This window comes from Bufo gargarizans, chromosome 4 (genome assembly GCF_014858855.1).
Source record: "Bufo gargarizans isolate SCDJY-AF-19 chromosome 4, ASM1485885v1, whole genome shotgun sequence".
Lineage (NCBI taxonomy): Eukaryota > Metazoa > Chordata > Amphibia > Anura > Bufonidae > Bufo > Bufo gargarizans.
This window is the reverse complement of record NC_058083.1, coordinates 102,271,216-102,288,047: the sequence shown is the minus strand read 5'-3', so window position 1 is coordinate 102,288,047 and position 16,832 is coordinate 102,271,216. Positions and strand designations below refer to the sequence as shown.

Here is a 16,832-nt window from a genome sequence, read left to right as displayed (position 1 = left end):
AGGAAGCCTAAATTAGGTGTCCGCTATTACTTTTCTTAGAAAGAAACAAGAGACCTAAAGCTCGTAAACGACCAATAATGAAAAATAGTATACTTTATTAGTTACAAAAAATCAATAGATAATAAATACCATAAAAATGGGGGGGGGGGGGGGGAGCAGAAAACACCATCCCAGCGTTACAGAGTCCAAATATATAATATCACATTGACACATACAAAAGTTGATAAAGGCGAGTCCTAATATGAAGACATCATAGTAAAATTGCTAAATAATATAGCTGTGTCAGGTAATGACTCCACATATGTTATACACAGAGATGCAGCAAGTAGCTGCTATATAGACCTACCAAAGTTCTATACTGACTATATGTAACAGACCATAAATTTAAATGAAAATGACACAGACTCACCTAGAAATAGCACGGACCTGAATACCTGGGATGGCGTTACCCCGACGGGCGTTTCAGCAAACCTTCGAAACGCGCGTCGGGGTAACGCCATCCCAGGTATTCAGGTCCGTGCTATTTCTAGGCGAGTGTCATTTTTATTTAAATTTATGGTCTGTTACATATAGTCAGTATAGAACTTTGGTAGGTCTATATAGCAGCTACTTGCTGCATCTCTGTGTATAACATATGTGGAGTCATTACCTGCCACAGCTTTTACTATGATGTCTTCATATTAGGACTCGCCTTCATCAACTTTTGTATGTGTCAATGTGATATTATATATTTGGACTCAGTAACGCTGGGATAGTGTTTGTTTTCTGCTCCATTTTTCCCCCTTTTTTTATGGTATTTATTATCTATTGATTTTTTGTAACTAATAAAGCATACTATTTTTCATTATTGGTCGTTTATGAGCTTTAGTTCTCTTGTTTCTTTCTTGTATCTTATAAGCTCGCCCAGTTATATAATGTTGGGTGCCCTGTTTATATTGCTGCGCTATTGTAGTGTATACGTACTTGGCTACTGACACCCATAGTTGTTTTTGTTTTTTACTATTACTTTTCTTAGTTGAAGGACGGTATTGAGACTAAAGAAGGCCACGTGTATTAGACGATGGTCAGCCAAACCCATCAATTCAGCAGGACTGGAAGACCATACAATTTGTATTTGATGATTCGCAGAATGAAGGTCAACCAATGTTGGAGAAAAAAGGATTTTGACATGGCCCTTCCTTTGTTCTGAAGGATAATGAGCTGCCACCATAGGTTCCTGGCAGGCATCTTGCTCCCCTTTCCCCAATCACAGCACATGTGGCTGAATTCAGCACGTGAAGGAAATGCCGTAGTAACATGAAACAATGGGCTGTATAGCAGGACGCTCTGGGACCAGTCGTTTACCCAGACAACCTACAGGAGGACTCCTCAATGTTGAGCTGTTTTTCCACTCCATCTTTACACCTGATGCAGAGACCACCTGGTTGAGGTCTGGAACAGAAAAAAAAAAAACGCTGCTACACGTTCAGGCTTTTTGACAAAAAAAGTAATAAAAATTAAGTGTGGATCATAACAGGAGAGAAATTATTAAAGGCAGACATAACTTCTCCTATTTTTTCAATCCACTCCTGGTTTTGGCTTCAAAAACTGCATAAAAAAAAATAAAAATGAAAAAGTACCCAAATACTGCCATGGATCAAACTGGTGGTTTATTAGACAGAATTCTAAAGGCCCATCGATAAAATCTGCAGCATGACCCTGTTTGGCTTCTTGTGAGCCTAATAATCTACGTTTTCTAATAGAAGTGTGCCACTATAATAATTTCCAGACCATATGCCAACTAGGAGATCCCATCAGCCGTGGTAAAGGTGGGCTGGAGATATTTACACCAAAAACTGCCATAAAAGACTACTGTATACAAAGATTGAGCGGTATACAAAGAATGCCGTTTCTGCCGCCTCGAATAGGGACTCTGCAGTCTATGTGCAGAACAAAGCACTTCAACAGGTGCAGGAAAAAGACCTAAGAGTGGTAGTCAAGGAGTCCATAATTATGGCGTTGACCGAATTCACAAAGCCTTCTTCTGGGAACGCAGTTAAGCAAATTAAGTCATTAGACTGCACTGATGAGGCAGGGAAAAAACAAAAAAAAACATTTTATATAACTTTTTGGCCAGCTGACTGTTTAAGGAGCGTCTTACAGTGCATCCCTTCAGGCTATAAAATGAGTGACCGGTGCTGCAAAAGCCGCAGGAAAAACTGCTTTAAGATGCATGCAGTTACGACACTTTTTTTCTCCAAGAAGTTGTTCCTGGAAATGTTCCCAGAACTACAGTACATGTATTTCATAAGCATTTGACCTAGAAATGACAAGCAATGCTCTACCTTACATTAAAAAGGGTTGTCCAAGAAAGTTAAACTGAGCTTTCAAAAAATATTTGATGTCAGAAACACATATCAATGGTTTTGACTGGTGGGATCGGAGTGGTGAGACTCCCACTGACCAGCAAATGGCTGGGGTCTCAGAGATCAGGGGGCCTCCTGCTGCAGGCCACATCTGCATTAGCTCCCCCAGCAGCAGCGCACATTCACCTGCACCCACGTCCTGAGCTCCTTGCTCAACCTTTCACCTTGTGACCGGTGGTATGGCGATGGCAGGTGCAATAAAGAGATGTCAATGGGGCTGCTGTACCTGGCCACCAAACATTGAGAGCTGCTCTGTTCATCGTTGGAACACTAGTTAGGAGTATTAATTTTGGAGACTCTAAAGGGCCACAATATTGTGTTGGGGGCACATAAGGGTGCATTATATTGTGTTGGAGACACATATGTGGGCATTACACTGCATTGGGGGCGCATAACAGGGCAATATACTGTGTTGGAGGCAGCTATGGGGGCATTACACTGTGTTGGGTGTACATCACTGTGTTAGGGGCACATAAGATAGCAGGTAAATATTATGTTTTGCTTTAAAAAAATAAATAAAAAGTGAGTGAAATGCCAAATTTGCTCATCTGCATCCATAGTGACATTAGTAACTGGCAGAGCTGATCTAGGTATGCTAAGACTCAGCAGCTCTGCCATGCTGAGGTGCACCCGGCGACCACACAATTGTCGTGCTCCTGCCTGTATTCTGCCGGAGAGAGACAGAAGTGATTGTACACCGCTTTTGTCGTCTCAGGGTTACTGGTGGTCTCATAACCAGGCACCCAACCTGCTTCGGCTAAACTGCAGGAGTTTTAACCCAAGGCTACTTTCACATCTGCGCTTTCCCTTTCCGCTATTGAGATAAGTCATAGGATCACAATAGCGGAGGAAAACGCTTCAGTTTTGTCCCCATTCATTGTCAATGGGGACAAAACTAAACTAAGGCTAGGTCTACACGACGACATTTGTCGCGCGACATTTTGTTGCACTAATGTCGCGCGACAATTTTTATAATGGCAGTCTATGGTGTCGCACTGCAACATGCGACATGCTGCGACTGCGACGCGACAGTCGCAGAAAATCCATTCAAGATGGATTTTTCTGCGACTGTCACGTCGCAGTCGCAACATGTTGCATGTTGCAGTGCGACACCATAGACTGCCATTATAAAAATTGTCGCGCGACATTAGTGCAACAAAATGTCGCGCGACAACTGTTGCGCCCTGTCGCGCGACTTTCTGTCACGTGACAAATGTCGTCGTGTAGACCTAGCCTAAACGGAGTGCACCAGATTGCATTCCGTTCCGTTTAGCTGCTTCCCGATCGCATACAGAATAACGCTGCAAGCAGCGGTTTTCTGTCCACGATATGGTACGGAACAAGACAGATCAGTCATGACTCACAATGTAAGTAAATGGTGGCGGATCCATTTTTCCTGACACAAAAGAAAACTGATCCGTCCCCCATTGACTTACAATGGTTTTAGAGACTGATCCGTCTTGGTCATGATTGAAGGGTTTTTTGCTGATCCATGACGGATCCAGCAAAAACGCTGGTGTGAAAGTAGTCTAAGACAGTCACGCATTTACAGGCTAAATCACAACTATCATGAAAATAGGGCAGAATATCAAAGGACTATTAAAAAGCAAACGCAAGGGAAAAAAACAACGTTGTGCCAATTATGTAACAAACAACCCCCCGGCATCAATGTCTGCTAATGAATCTGCCTGTGTCCGCTCTATTCTTTCTTAGCTGCTATTAGAAGAGATTCCTCAGTGGTCGATACCTTTTAATGGCTAAATGAAAAGATTATGACACAATAAGCTGCCATTATACAGAGGGCACAATATTTTTATATGTCATTTGATATAATTGCCCAGTGGACCCGGCATAATATGTGCTAGGAACGAATCATTTGTCATGATTTTTTTTTTTATTGGTCAAAATTAAAATAAATAAATAACTAAATCTTTAATGCTACTATAGCAATCATTCCTTGCAGGTATGGAGGCAGGGAAGCGCTTTCCCATTTCTTATATCGGGACCTGCTGCATAGGGGACAATGTATGGTTTCCGAGCTTCTGGTGGATTACGCCCTGGTAACCTTATTCCTTCATTTTGCACCTAAAGATGACCAAGTGCTAGAACATTTTCTGCGCAGTCATTTATTATGTAAAACATCAGACAAAATCACAGCGCTTCATCTGCATGTATTAAAACCTCAGCGACAACTCCTGAATTCTCAATGAGGAGCTGCTCGTCTGATGGCAGGCGCCCTGTCTACAGCACATCGATCGGCTGCCTGCGAGCATCCATTGTTCACACAGGTGGCCAAGTCATTCATGAGTCAGAAACTCATTCATGACAGTTCTGGACCATTCTTGATGAGTACCCCGCAGTTCATATAAGCAGCGCACAACAGTATTAACCCTTGAGTACTGCAGGCATTGCGGGTCACCACGACCGCACAATTTTTAGCAACTTTTGCTTGAGCAGATATAATGGGCACAGCTTTTATAATTGTTAACATGATTCTTGTGTCTTTTTCATAACAAATAGTGCTTCATCTTCTGTACATTTTTTTTTTTACAAATACGGCATTTAATTATTCTAGAATTTCAATTTTTCAGACATCTGTTGTAGTTTAATTCCAGGGTGGTGCAGAAACACCGGAGAGAAATCAAGGCCAGAACTGATCCCATGGTTTTCTCTAGAACAAGTTGTGGTATCTAATGAAGAAAAGGAAATGCTTGGCCACCATGACGTATCACTGTCGCTCTGGTGCTCAATGGTAGGGAAACTTCCCACATATAATGTCCTAAAACACCACAGCACTTGGATCATAGTTGAGTCAGGACACGTGGACGCAGCCCCCATCCATCAACATCTCCTGACTCATTGGCCATGAACAAGGTCTTGGGAGGGACCGAAATTTGGCCATGTCTAATTTATGTAACTGGATGGATCAATAAAATTCTACTTTACATTTCAACTACAATTTGAGTGCCGTGGTGTTTTAGGACAGTTATGGCACCCTACAATGGACTCCATCTCTCCATCTATATGGAGCTATGGACAAAATTGTCATCTGCTACGTCTGAGTCAGGCATAAAACTAGCCAAACACAGTGGGTTTGTTTTTTCTTGCCGTTTCAAATTATTTTTAAACCACTCAAACCTAATAAAGTATTTTTATCATTAACCCCATGCACTCCTGGTGTTATACTGACAAGCGCACGTGGATATACAAGCACATCAGACGAATACCATCATTACGAGCTCCTCATGTTCTTTTTTTCTCCCATAGGCAATTCTACAGAAAATTTGCTCAGATAGTGAAGCACGGTCGCCAAAGTGTATGTAAACAGGTTTTTTATTATACTTTTATTTTACAGGCTCATAAAAAAAAGATAAAACAGCAGCCTTGTGCTCACGGTCCTATAAGACGCATTGAACTAAGTGTGAATCAAGCCCACATCACCATTGGGACCTGCTGCAGCTAATTATCCAGGCAACGTATTGGAGGATTTTCATTTTATACTACCACCACAGGTTCCGGGCAGGCATCTTGCTCCCCTTTCCCCAATCACAGCACATGCACACTCGGCTGAATTCAGCATGGGAAGGAAATGCCGTCGTAACGTGAAACAATGGGCTGTATAGCAGGACGCTCTGGGACCAGTCGTTTACCCAGACAACCTACAGGAGGACGCCTCAATGTTGAGCTGTTTGTCCACTCCATCTTTACACCTGATGCAGAGACCACCTGGTTGAGGTCTGGAACAGAATAAAGCCTCTGCTACACGTTCAGGCTTTTTGATGCCGTTTTTGAAGAAAAAAAAATAATCAAGTGTGGATCATAACAGTATTAAGGGCAGACATAACTTCTAATTTTTTTCAATCCACTCCTGGCTTTGGCTTCAAAAACTGCATAAAAAAAAAACTTTAAAAAAAGTCTGGCAGTACCCAAATACTGCCATGGATCAAAGAGGTGGTTGTTTAGACAGAATTCTAAAGGCCCATCGATAAAATCTGTAACACGCCAGGCGGCAGCATGACCCCGTTTGGCTTCTTGTGAGCCTAATAAGCCACGTTTTCTAAGGGTACTTTCACACTAGTGTTATTAGAATCTGGCAGGCCGTATACAAACGGATAGCTCTTTTTTCTAGATCTGTTAGACGGATCCGGTGATATACCAGATCAGTCTCATCCGGAATAAAGGATCCGGTATTTACATTTTTTCAAAGATCAAAAGAGAAAGTAGCTCCTCTATATGCCGGCACATGCACAAACAGGAAAACCAAACCCGGCGATGTGACAATTTCCGGAACACTTGGTACTGGATCTGGCATTAATACATCTCTATGGAAATTAATGCCGGATCCGGCAAGTGCAATATTGTTCTGGGATTCTGGCCGGAAAAAAATACTGCAGCAAGTCAAATACCGTACAAGGGACGGAGCGGAAGACATCCTGATGCATACTGACGGATTGCTTTCCATTCAGAATGCATTAGGACAAAACTGATGCGTTTGTTTTCCGGTATTGAGACCCTTTACTGGATTTCTATACCGGAAAGGAATAACACTAGTGTGAAAGTATCCTAACAGAAGTGTGCCACTAATACATTTCCAGACCATATGCCAACTAGGTGATCCCATCAGCCGTGGTAAAGGTGGGCCGGAGATATTTACACCCAAAACTGCCATAAAAGACTACTGTATACAAAGATTGAGCGGCATACAAAGAATGCCGTTTCTGCCGCTTCGAATAGGGACTCTGCAGTCTATGTGCAGAACAAAGCACTTCAACAGGTGCAGGAAAAAGACCTAAGAGTGGTAGTCAAGGAGTCCATAATTATGGCGTTGACCGAATTCACAAAGCCTTCTTCTGGGAACAAAGTTAAGCAAATTAAGTCATTAGACTGCACTGATGAGGCAGGGATTTTTTTTTTTTTTTATTATATACAACTTTTTGGCCAGCTGACTGTTTAAGGAGCGTCTTACATCCTTTCAGGCTATAACATGAGTGACCAGTGCTGCAAAAGCCGCAGAAAACCCAGCTTTAAGATGCATGCAGTTCTGACACTTATTTTTATTTTTTTTCCAAGAAGTTGTTCCTGGAAATGTTCCCAGAACTACAGTACATGTATTTCGTAAGCATTTGACCTAGAAATGACAAGCAATGCTCTACCTTACATTTAAAAGGGCTGTCCAAGAAAGTTAAACTGAGCTTTCAAAAAATATATTTGATATGTCAGAAACCTATATCAATGGTTTTTGACTGGTGGGATCTGAGTAGTGAGACTCCGACCGACCACTAGGTGGAGGAGAAATAAGTGCTCAAACAGCGTGCCCTTTCCTCACTGCAGGAGACGAGATCGGCCCACAGACTTCCTATCGAGTCCATCTCGCTTCCATCTTCTGCAGAAGGTGACTGCTGCAGCCAATCACTGTCCTCAGCAGTAATTACTTAATTAAAATCTATGCCTTCAGCCTCTATATAGACCAATTTGTCACCGCCATGTAGTCTGATCCTGCAGTCATGTCCTTTCCTTTAGTCCCCTACTACTGGTCATGCACAATAGATTAATGTCATCTGTAGCTTTTTACCCATTTGACTAGCTGTGAAATACCCCGACGATATTGGGCACGCATAGAACAATACAAAAAAATCTGACTTCCCAAAGTACACCCCACAGCGGGGATATGGTTTTATAATAGGCTCTGTCCAAGTCAATTTTGAAGAAATCATAATTCTATGATGAGACACATATCCGGCCGCCAGAGCGGAACGCTACAGTGAATCCATAGGGAGGGAATTACAAGTGGATTAAGGCAGTGTTCCCCAACTCCAGTCCTCAGGGCCCACCTACTGGTCAGGTTTTCAGGATTTCCTTAGTACTGAGCAGGTGATATAATTAGTGTCAGTGCATCAGGACTCACCACAGGTATTCATTCTGTGGGATAGCCTCAGATCATGACCGGCAGGTGGGCCCTGAGGTCTAGAGTTGAGGAACACTGGATTTAGGTATTTCTCACCAGTAGAACAGCATGGAAAAATTGCTGTCATACACAGCATGGACCTCCCAAGCAATCCTACCAGAATAAGAAGTGGTGCCTGCAGATTTCAAATCTTTTTCTCACAACTCCTTTTTCGCAGGAGCCGTAATAAGCAGAATTTCATTACAGGCAGTCAGTGCGACAGATGCGAGCTAGTAAAACGTATCCCTGCAATGCCCAAACCTACTGAGACAGGACAAACACCTATAGGAAAACCAGGCAACGCTAAATTCTCTAGACAGAAAGTCTGGGCCTGATCGTATACTCCTCAGCAGTCACCTAGCATTTAAGAGGGTTCTCAATAGCGAGAGTCTCCAATCAGAGATGTCATGGCGGTGACCGGCTCCTCTAACGTCATGACAAAGGAACGGGGAGCCACAGCCGAGAAGCAGGTAAGTAAGCTTCCCTTTACAGGTCTGGCCAAGTGGGAATGTTTGCCAAATCCCCACCCGCATTCTTCCACAAGCCCTTGAAAGTAGCTCCGAATCAGAGATTCACTTTAACTTCGGCTTACCCGATACGGCAGTAAAATGACTTTTCTTCCAAACCATCCAAATACCCGGAATCTGAGGAAAGAATAGAACATATTTTAGGGCGGCAAGTTTCTTTGCCAAGCCTAACTATGTGAAAAAGAACAGTTAGTACTAAGAAATGAGGTCAACACCTCAAAGGCCTAATAATCAGGTTAGCCAAGACATGACAGTATGTACAGACAAGCTATGCACTCGTCCCGAGATGAACTTTACCCATCATTAGGTCTACACTCAAGCATGTTTGTTCTACCACAATGCAATCAACTAGTCAAACTTAAAGGGCTTCTGTCACCCCACTAACCTGTTTTTTTAATTTTTTTTATTTACTTATAATCCCTACACTGCGATTAATCATTTGGTCCAGTAGATTTTGTTTAAAACGTGCTTTTAAAATATGCAAATTACCTTGCTACCAGCAAGTAGGGCGGCTACTTGCTGGTAGCAGCCGCATCCTCCTATCATAATGACGCCCCCTCCGCATGTTGATTGACAGGGCCAGGGAACGGGATCCTCCTCTGCTGGCCCTGTCTGCTATCAAGAACTCGCGCCTGCGCCGTAACGATATTCAGTCGGCGCAGGCGCACTGAGAGGCAGCCGCTCCATCCTCAATGCGCCTGCGCCGATGACGTCACATCTACACCCGGTGCAGGCGCATTAAGGATGGAGCGGCCGAGCAAGCGGCCGCCTTTCAGTGCGCCTGCGCCGATTGAAGACAGGTACGGCGCAGGCGCGAGATTTTGAATGCCAACAGGGCCAGCAGAGAACGATCCAGTTCCCTGGCCCTGTCAATCAACTTGCTGGTAGCAAGGTAATTTGCATATTTTAAAAGCACGTTTTAAACAAAATCTACTGGACCAAAATGATTAATTAGATTATGTATGCATAAATCGCAGTGTAAGGATTATAAGTAAACCAAAAAAAAAAAAAAAAGGTTTAGTGGGGTGACAGAAGCCCTTTAACCCGGCCACTGCTAGAACAATTTTCCACTAAATGTTGTATTTATCGATGGGGGTCAGACTGATGGGGCCCCCACCAATCACAAATATGGAGGTCCTGAGCACCTCCAATAAGGGTAATTATTTTCCGGCATAGAGTTCTGTCAAAAGGGCTCTATGCTGGAAAAGAACTGATCAGGCATATCCCAATGCATTCTGAATGCATAGAAATCCATTCAGTTTGCATCGTTATGCCTTTCGTTCAGTCACCGTCAGGCGTTTTGGCCAGACATAATACCGCAGCATGCTGCGGTAATTATGTCCGTCCAAAATGCCTGATCAGTCACCGGAATGACAGATCCGGCATTAATTCCTATTGACTTACATTAGTGCCGGATCCGGCATTGCTAAACAACTGAAGGACGGATCCATGAAAACGACTGCAAGACGGATCCGTCCATCCGCATGACAAGCGGATAGACGGATCCGTTCTTGCAATGCATTTGCATCCGCACCCGGATCCGTCTACAAATGCTGTCAATTGTCACACTGACGACGGAACTGCCTGCCGGATCACACTAACGCTAGTGTGAAAGTACCCTAAATCAAGCAAACATGCTCGTTGTTGGTCCATTTATTATCTATGGAACTGTTGGAGGTAACTGAGCGCTCGCTCTACACCGTGAACTCCAGCAGTTCCATAAAGAAAGAATAGAGCAGCAGCAGGGATGCTTGACTGCCGCTCTATTCATTCAAGGAACTTGAGACCCCCCGCCGATCAGGTGCTTATAAACATTTCCTGGTACAAACCCTCTGAATGAGTTCAGAGAGGATCTGTCACTTCTGCTGACGTGTCTCTGACCAGGGAGAAGACAAATGGTCATGTCACACAAGGGGAACAGGTCATATCTGTTGCTGGCTGGCTGCAGCGATAACATTTCTGAGGATAGGTCATCAATAAAAATATATCTCGGCAAACCCCTTTAATCACAAACTAGTAGAGGAGAGGACACTGCCTGCCTGGGCCTACAAGCGACACATTTACACGTGTATAAAAAGGCGAAAATAAATAAGAACATTTCACCCAGTTGGAGTACATAACGTGTTTTCTTCCACTAGTGTCACTTACGCTACAATGTTCTTGTAACATACTAATATTACTCCATTTGGGTCCATTCAAGCATCTAAGTGTTTTGTGGTCCGCAAAACACGGACAACGAGCCATGTGCATTCCGCATTTTGCGGACCGCACATCGCCAGCACTTCAAATAGAAATGCCTTTTCTTGTCCGTGTCTGCAGACAAGAATAGGACATGTTCTATTTTTTTGCGGAGCGGAAGTGCGGATGCAGACAGCGTGTGCTGTTCACATCTTTTCTGGCCCCATTAAAAATGAATGGGTCCGGATCCGTTCCACAGCATTGAATGGATCCTTAGAATAGACTCCACTCTTTTCTACTCCTTCTTGCCTCTTCTACCTTGACCTACTGGCCTATCTCCCTGTATTTCTCTAGCTTTTGTAAGTGGTGGTTACAAAGTTTTTTATTTTATACTTCCAATCTTTATCGAATTATAAAAAATACACATCAAATTATATAACATACACATAAAATCCTGCTTGTGCACCTCATTAAAAGCTTTACTTTCACAGAAGTATCTTTAGTGGGAGCTAAAAGGAGAAGAAATTGCCCCGGCAACTGTGGCTACACCCATAGACCATTTTATTTCCAAGCCTCTGTTATACTTTTTCTACTTTTTCATCATATTTAAGGAATTTTGTAAGAGAGGCCGACACTAATATTCCAGCAAGAAACAAGATAGGGGAGAAATTCCAAAGCTTGTACACTTTCAATCAGGAGCCAGGTTGACTGCAGTGCATCCCACAGCTACTGGAGGTTGTATGGAGAAGGATCCATAGAGCAACCAAACTATCGAGGTCGTCCCACAGATGCTCAATTGGATTCAACTCTGGGGAATTAGAGGTCCAGGATAGTACTTGGAAGTCTTGGTCATACGTGGACATTTCTAGACGTGTTTCTGGAAGATTCCATCCGAACGCGATTTGCAAGGATGAATTCACACAAATCATTTGAGAGTGCCATACATATGGATCAGTGGGCCCAGAGGATGCTCCAAAAACATCCCCTAGACCATAACACTGCCACCAGCTTGTGTTTTTTCAGCAATGGCTGCAAGGTGTCTGTTCTCTGATCTTTCTCGCCTGACACACCAACGTCCATCTGTTTGATGGAACAGAATATGCGACTCATCTGAGAAGGTTACCTTTTGCCAACCAGTGGAGGTTCAATTCTCATACGGTCGCAAAGATAAAAGCCTTTTCTGCTAATGCAACTTCGTTAGCAGAGGTACCGTGACAATCTGTCTGCTTTGGAGCCCCATGCTCAGTAGGGTTCAATAAACCGTTTTAGACACATGTTTGTAACCTCTGGTTCATTTTAGTGGTGAGCTGCTCTACGCAGCATGTAGGTCCACCCTTGTGCACCTTCATAACTGGCACCTGGTGCTCCACAGTTTCTACGTGGCTTATTCACAATGGTGCCATTTGTCCACTCGCGATAGAGACTTTCACAAAAGCAGCACGAGAACAGTTCACAATCTGCGCAGTTTCAGAAATACTTCCACCCTTGCCCCAAAAGCCAATAATTCTCCCTTTTAGCTACTCTGATAATTTGCCCCTTTAACCCATGACTGCAGAGGGATATGTGTGCAGACAGCCTATCCCAGATCTTATAACACTTCTCTAAAATCAACCTGTCCAGTTATGACGCAACAATGATTGTGAATCAATTTCTCCTGCTGTTGTGCAAATTGAACAGACAACAGGTAGAAATGATAGGCAATTAGAAAGACAACCCCCACAGACCATTTCTCTGTTCTCATCCGTTATGGTCACTTTTGGATTTTGTCACTGCTCTTACCCCTAGAGGTAGCATGAGGCGGTGCCTACAACCCACAGAAGTTGCTCAGGTAGTGCAGCTCATCCAGGATGGCACCTCAATGCGAGCTGTGGCAAGCAGTTTAACTGTGTCTGTCAGCACAGTGTCCAGAGCATAGATCAGATACCAGGAGACAGGCCAGTACTCCAGGAGAAGTGGGAGGGGCCATAGGAGGGCAACAACCCAGCAGAAGGACCTCTACCTTCTCCTTTGTGCAAGGAGGAGCAACACTGTCCAAGGCAATTGGCATTTGCCAGAGAACACAATGATTGACAGATTTGACATTGGCCCCCTGTGCTCTTTACGAATGAGAGCAAGTTCTCACTGAGCACATGTGACAGACGTGAGAGTCTGGAGATGCTGTGGAGAATGTTCTGCTGCCTGCAACATCCTCCAGCATAACTGTTTTGGCAGTGGGTCAGTAATGGTGTGTGGCATGTGCAAGCCAGACTGCCATGAGATCCTCAGACCCATTGTGAGACCATATGCAGGTGCAGTGGGCCCTGGGTTCCTTCTGATGCATGACAATGCTAGGCCTCATGTGGCTGAAGTGTGTCAGCAGTGCCTGCATGATGAAGGCATTGAAGCTATGGATTGGCTTGTCCGTTCCCCAGACCTGAATCCAAATCGAGCACATTTGGGACATCGTGCTCGTTACATCCACAACGCGACATTGCACCAGAGACTGTCCAAAAGTTGACTGATGCTTTAATCCAGGTCTGGGAGAAAATCCCTCAGGAGAACATCCGCCGCCTCATCAGGAGCATGCCTAGGCGTTGTAGGGAGGCCACACACACTACTGGGCCTCATTTCCGTGTCTTGAGGCATTTCCACTGAAGACGGATCAGCCTGAAATTTGATTTTCCACTTTGATTTTGAGTATTATTCCAAATCCAGCCCTCCACAGGATATTAATTTTGATTTACATTGATCATTTTTATGTTTTATTGTTCTTAATGCATTCTACTATGTGATGAATAAAGATTTGCAACTGAAATATTTCATTCTTTGAGATCTAGGCTGTGGTATTTTAGTTTTCCTTTATTTTTTTGAGCAGTACACACACACACACACACACACACAAGAAAAGAAAAAAAAAAAAAGGAGTTGCTGGAATTGAATGAAACTTTCTATATGTCAATGTTATTATTATATATGTAAGTGATTACAATATTAGAGTGAAAGGATACATTGATTGGGTGAAACTGTACAATTGAGAAGAGGCTCTAGTATCCTGTTGGCGCCTCTAGCCTGGATACAAGATGAGATACGGTTGGTCATGGAGGCATACAGGTTGTGCACGGTATTCTGCAGCACATTTTTCCACAGATGGTCCCATAAATACTCCATTCATGATAAATATGGTTAGGGAACAGGCGCCCTTGCTGTGTGTGGGGGCGAGCATTATCCTTCTGAAGGCATGATTACATCTGCAGGATCTTTTATAACATTCTAAATGCACAGACATTAATATGGAGTTGGCCACCTCTTTACAGCTAGAACAGTTTCCACTCTTCTGAGAAGAATTTCTACTAGAATGTTGAGTGTGCATAGGGATTTTACCATTCAGGAGCATTTGTGTGGTCAGAACTGATGTTGAACAAGAGGGACTGGTTCACAGCCTCCATTCTAATTCATGCAAAGATCTTTGATAGGGTTGAGATCAGGGTTCTGATTGGCCAGTCAAGTTCTTCCACACCACACTCACCCAACCATGCGTTTATCGTCCTTGCTTTGTGCACTGGGACACAGTCATGCTGGAACAGAAAAGGACCTTCCCCAAACTACTTCCCATGAAGTTGGAAGTGTACAATTGTACAAAGTGTCTTGGTATGCTGAAGTGTTAAGATTTCCCTTCACTGGATCTAAAGGGGTCAAACCCTGTAAAATAGGCCCATAGTATTATACACCAAATGTTACAGTTGGCACAATGCAGTCAGGTAACGTTCTCCTGACATTTACTTAACACAGACTCATCCATCAGCCTGCAAAATAGAGAAGTGAGATTCATCACTCCACAGAAGACATTTCCACTGCTCCAGAGGACAGTGTCGGTATGCTTTACAACACTCTTGGCATTGTCTGTGAAGGTTCTCATTTATCCAGGTCATGGTATATATCTGTAAAGAATAAATCAAGGCAACTGGACGTACTATAGATTTCTTGAAAACGTTTCACTCGTTCTTCCAACGAGCTTTCTCAATTCTGAGAAAGAATTGAGAAAGCTTGTTGGAAGAACGAGTGAAACGTTTTCAAGAAATCTACAGTACGTCCAGTTGCCTTGATTTATTCTTTACAGATATATACTCTTGGCATTGGACTTGGTGATGTCAGGCTTGCATGCAGCTGCTTGGCAAGGGAAACCCATGTCACAGAGGTGGATTGGGAACTTAAAGTGGCCCTGGAATAACCTAAAGGCATCCCCAATGTTGTAGGTTGGTCCAAATTGATAGAAGGCAGGGCAACACAAGCAGATGGGGCCAATATAAGTTGGCAGGGTCAGCAATACCATAGTGCACCACAGAATCCCATCCTAAAGAACCAAATACCAGAATGTAGCACAAAAAAACTCCCCAGAAGCTGTCCCTCTGTAGAGGCCATCGATAGTTGCCACATTCTGCCCTCTTTTTCCTAGGGCTCTAATTAAGACATGGAGCAGGAGGCTTAGGAGGTGAGATGTGGTCCACAGCACCAAGTCAGCCCTACCTTCAGCAGTGCCCCCAGTACTATGTACCTAGCCAGAGGCAGTGAGGAGGGCTCAGGTGGCCTTCTGGAGTATCCCTGTAGAGTTTATGGCCACTCCACCTCTGCAATATCAAGAAGCTCCCAGCACACGGTTTTTGTGCTAGTGTTAAGGTCTGAAGCTCTGCAGTTACTGAGCCAGCAGAGGGTGGTGACTTTTACGCACTATGGACCTCCACACTTTGTGTCCTACTCTCTAAACTCATGGTGACGGAGAGAAGCAATGGGCTGTTTGAGTTCATAGGGATGCTTTTTGTTCACAGAATTGGTAAACTGCCAAAGGTGTCTGGCAGTGGCGTAGTCCCCTCTTCCCATTCTGAACGCATACAGCAGGGCAAGCACGTGTATGGGGGGGGGGGGGGGGGGGGGGGGGGGGGAGGTCAGAAGGAATAGATGTAGGCCAAATCAGCATTCAGCCGCTCTCAATGTGTTACAGCACAGTCTACAAGAAGCACTGGTACATAGTCACCCATAGGTACACACAGTTTGCTGCTAGTTTCAAAGGCCATGTGAGAAATGGTCTATGATGTAGAATATTAGGTAAAAAACTGAAAAACTTGAGTAAATATCATAGGTTTTTGCACCAAGGGGCTGCAATGTCACTGAACGTAACGAAGCAACATAGCTTGTTCTGCTACATCAGCCTGCTCGGCTGTTTCCACAAGTCCTTCTTGCCGTGGTGCTTTTAATATTACTGGGGGCATTAGGGTGGGCCCTACTACTACTATTGGGGGAACTATGATGGACTTTATTACTACTGCACCATTTTAGAAGGTAGTGATGAGCGAATCGGGTTCGTCCTGTTTAGGACTAACCCGATTTGTTTAAATCAATAACGGAGTTCCCGATTGCTGTACAATGAGTACATTATAGTGTATGGGATCCACCGAGACCACGCTAAGATGGCTGCCATTTTCACAAGACTTTACTAGTCTCACGCACACCCCTTCACTGTAAGTAGCGGCGCATGCAGGAATTCGTTAATGAATGTGGTGCAAGCGACAAATCCAGGTTCGGATTCGTTATGAAATACAGACTAAAATGGCAGCCATCTTAATATACTCTCAGCGGAGCTCATACAAAATAATACATGTATGCGATCAGAATCTCAGAAATGTATCTAAACTAATCAGGTTCATCCAAAGCAGGACAAACCCGGGCATTAATAATACTGGGGGCACTATAGGCGGGTGTTATGAGGGGCCCTACTAATACTGGCGGGCTATAAGGGGAATTATA

General features: G+C 43.8%; 1 protein-coding gene across 3 annotated transcripts in view; it reads right to left on the bottom strand.

The window, feature by feature from the left end:
• PER2 (period circadian regulator 2) overlaps positions 1 to 16,832 on the bottom strand; it is a 92,608-nt gene that overhangs the window by 39,888 nt on the left and 35,888 nt on the right. For all 3 annotated transcript variants that reach the window (XM_044291357.1, XM_044291359.1, XM_044291358.1), the window contains one exon: positions 8,942 to 8,993. In XM_044291357.1, coding sequence (XP_044147292.1) covers positions 8,942 to 8,993 — 52 coding nt within the window. The remainder of the gene's footprint in view (positions 1 to 8,941; positions 8,994 to 16,832) is intronic.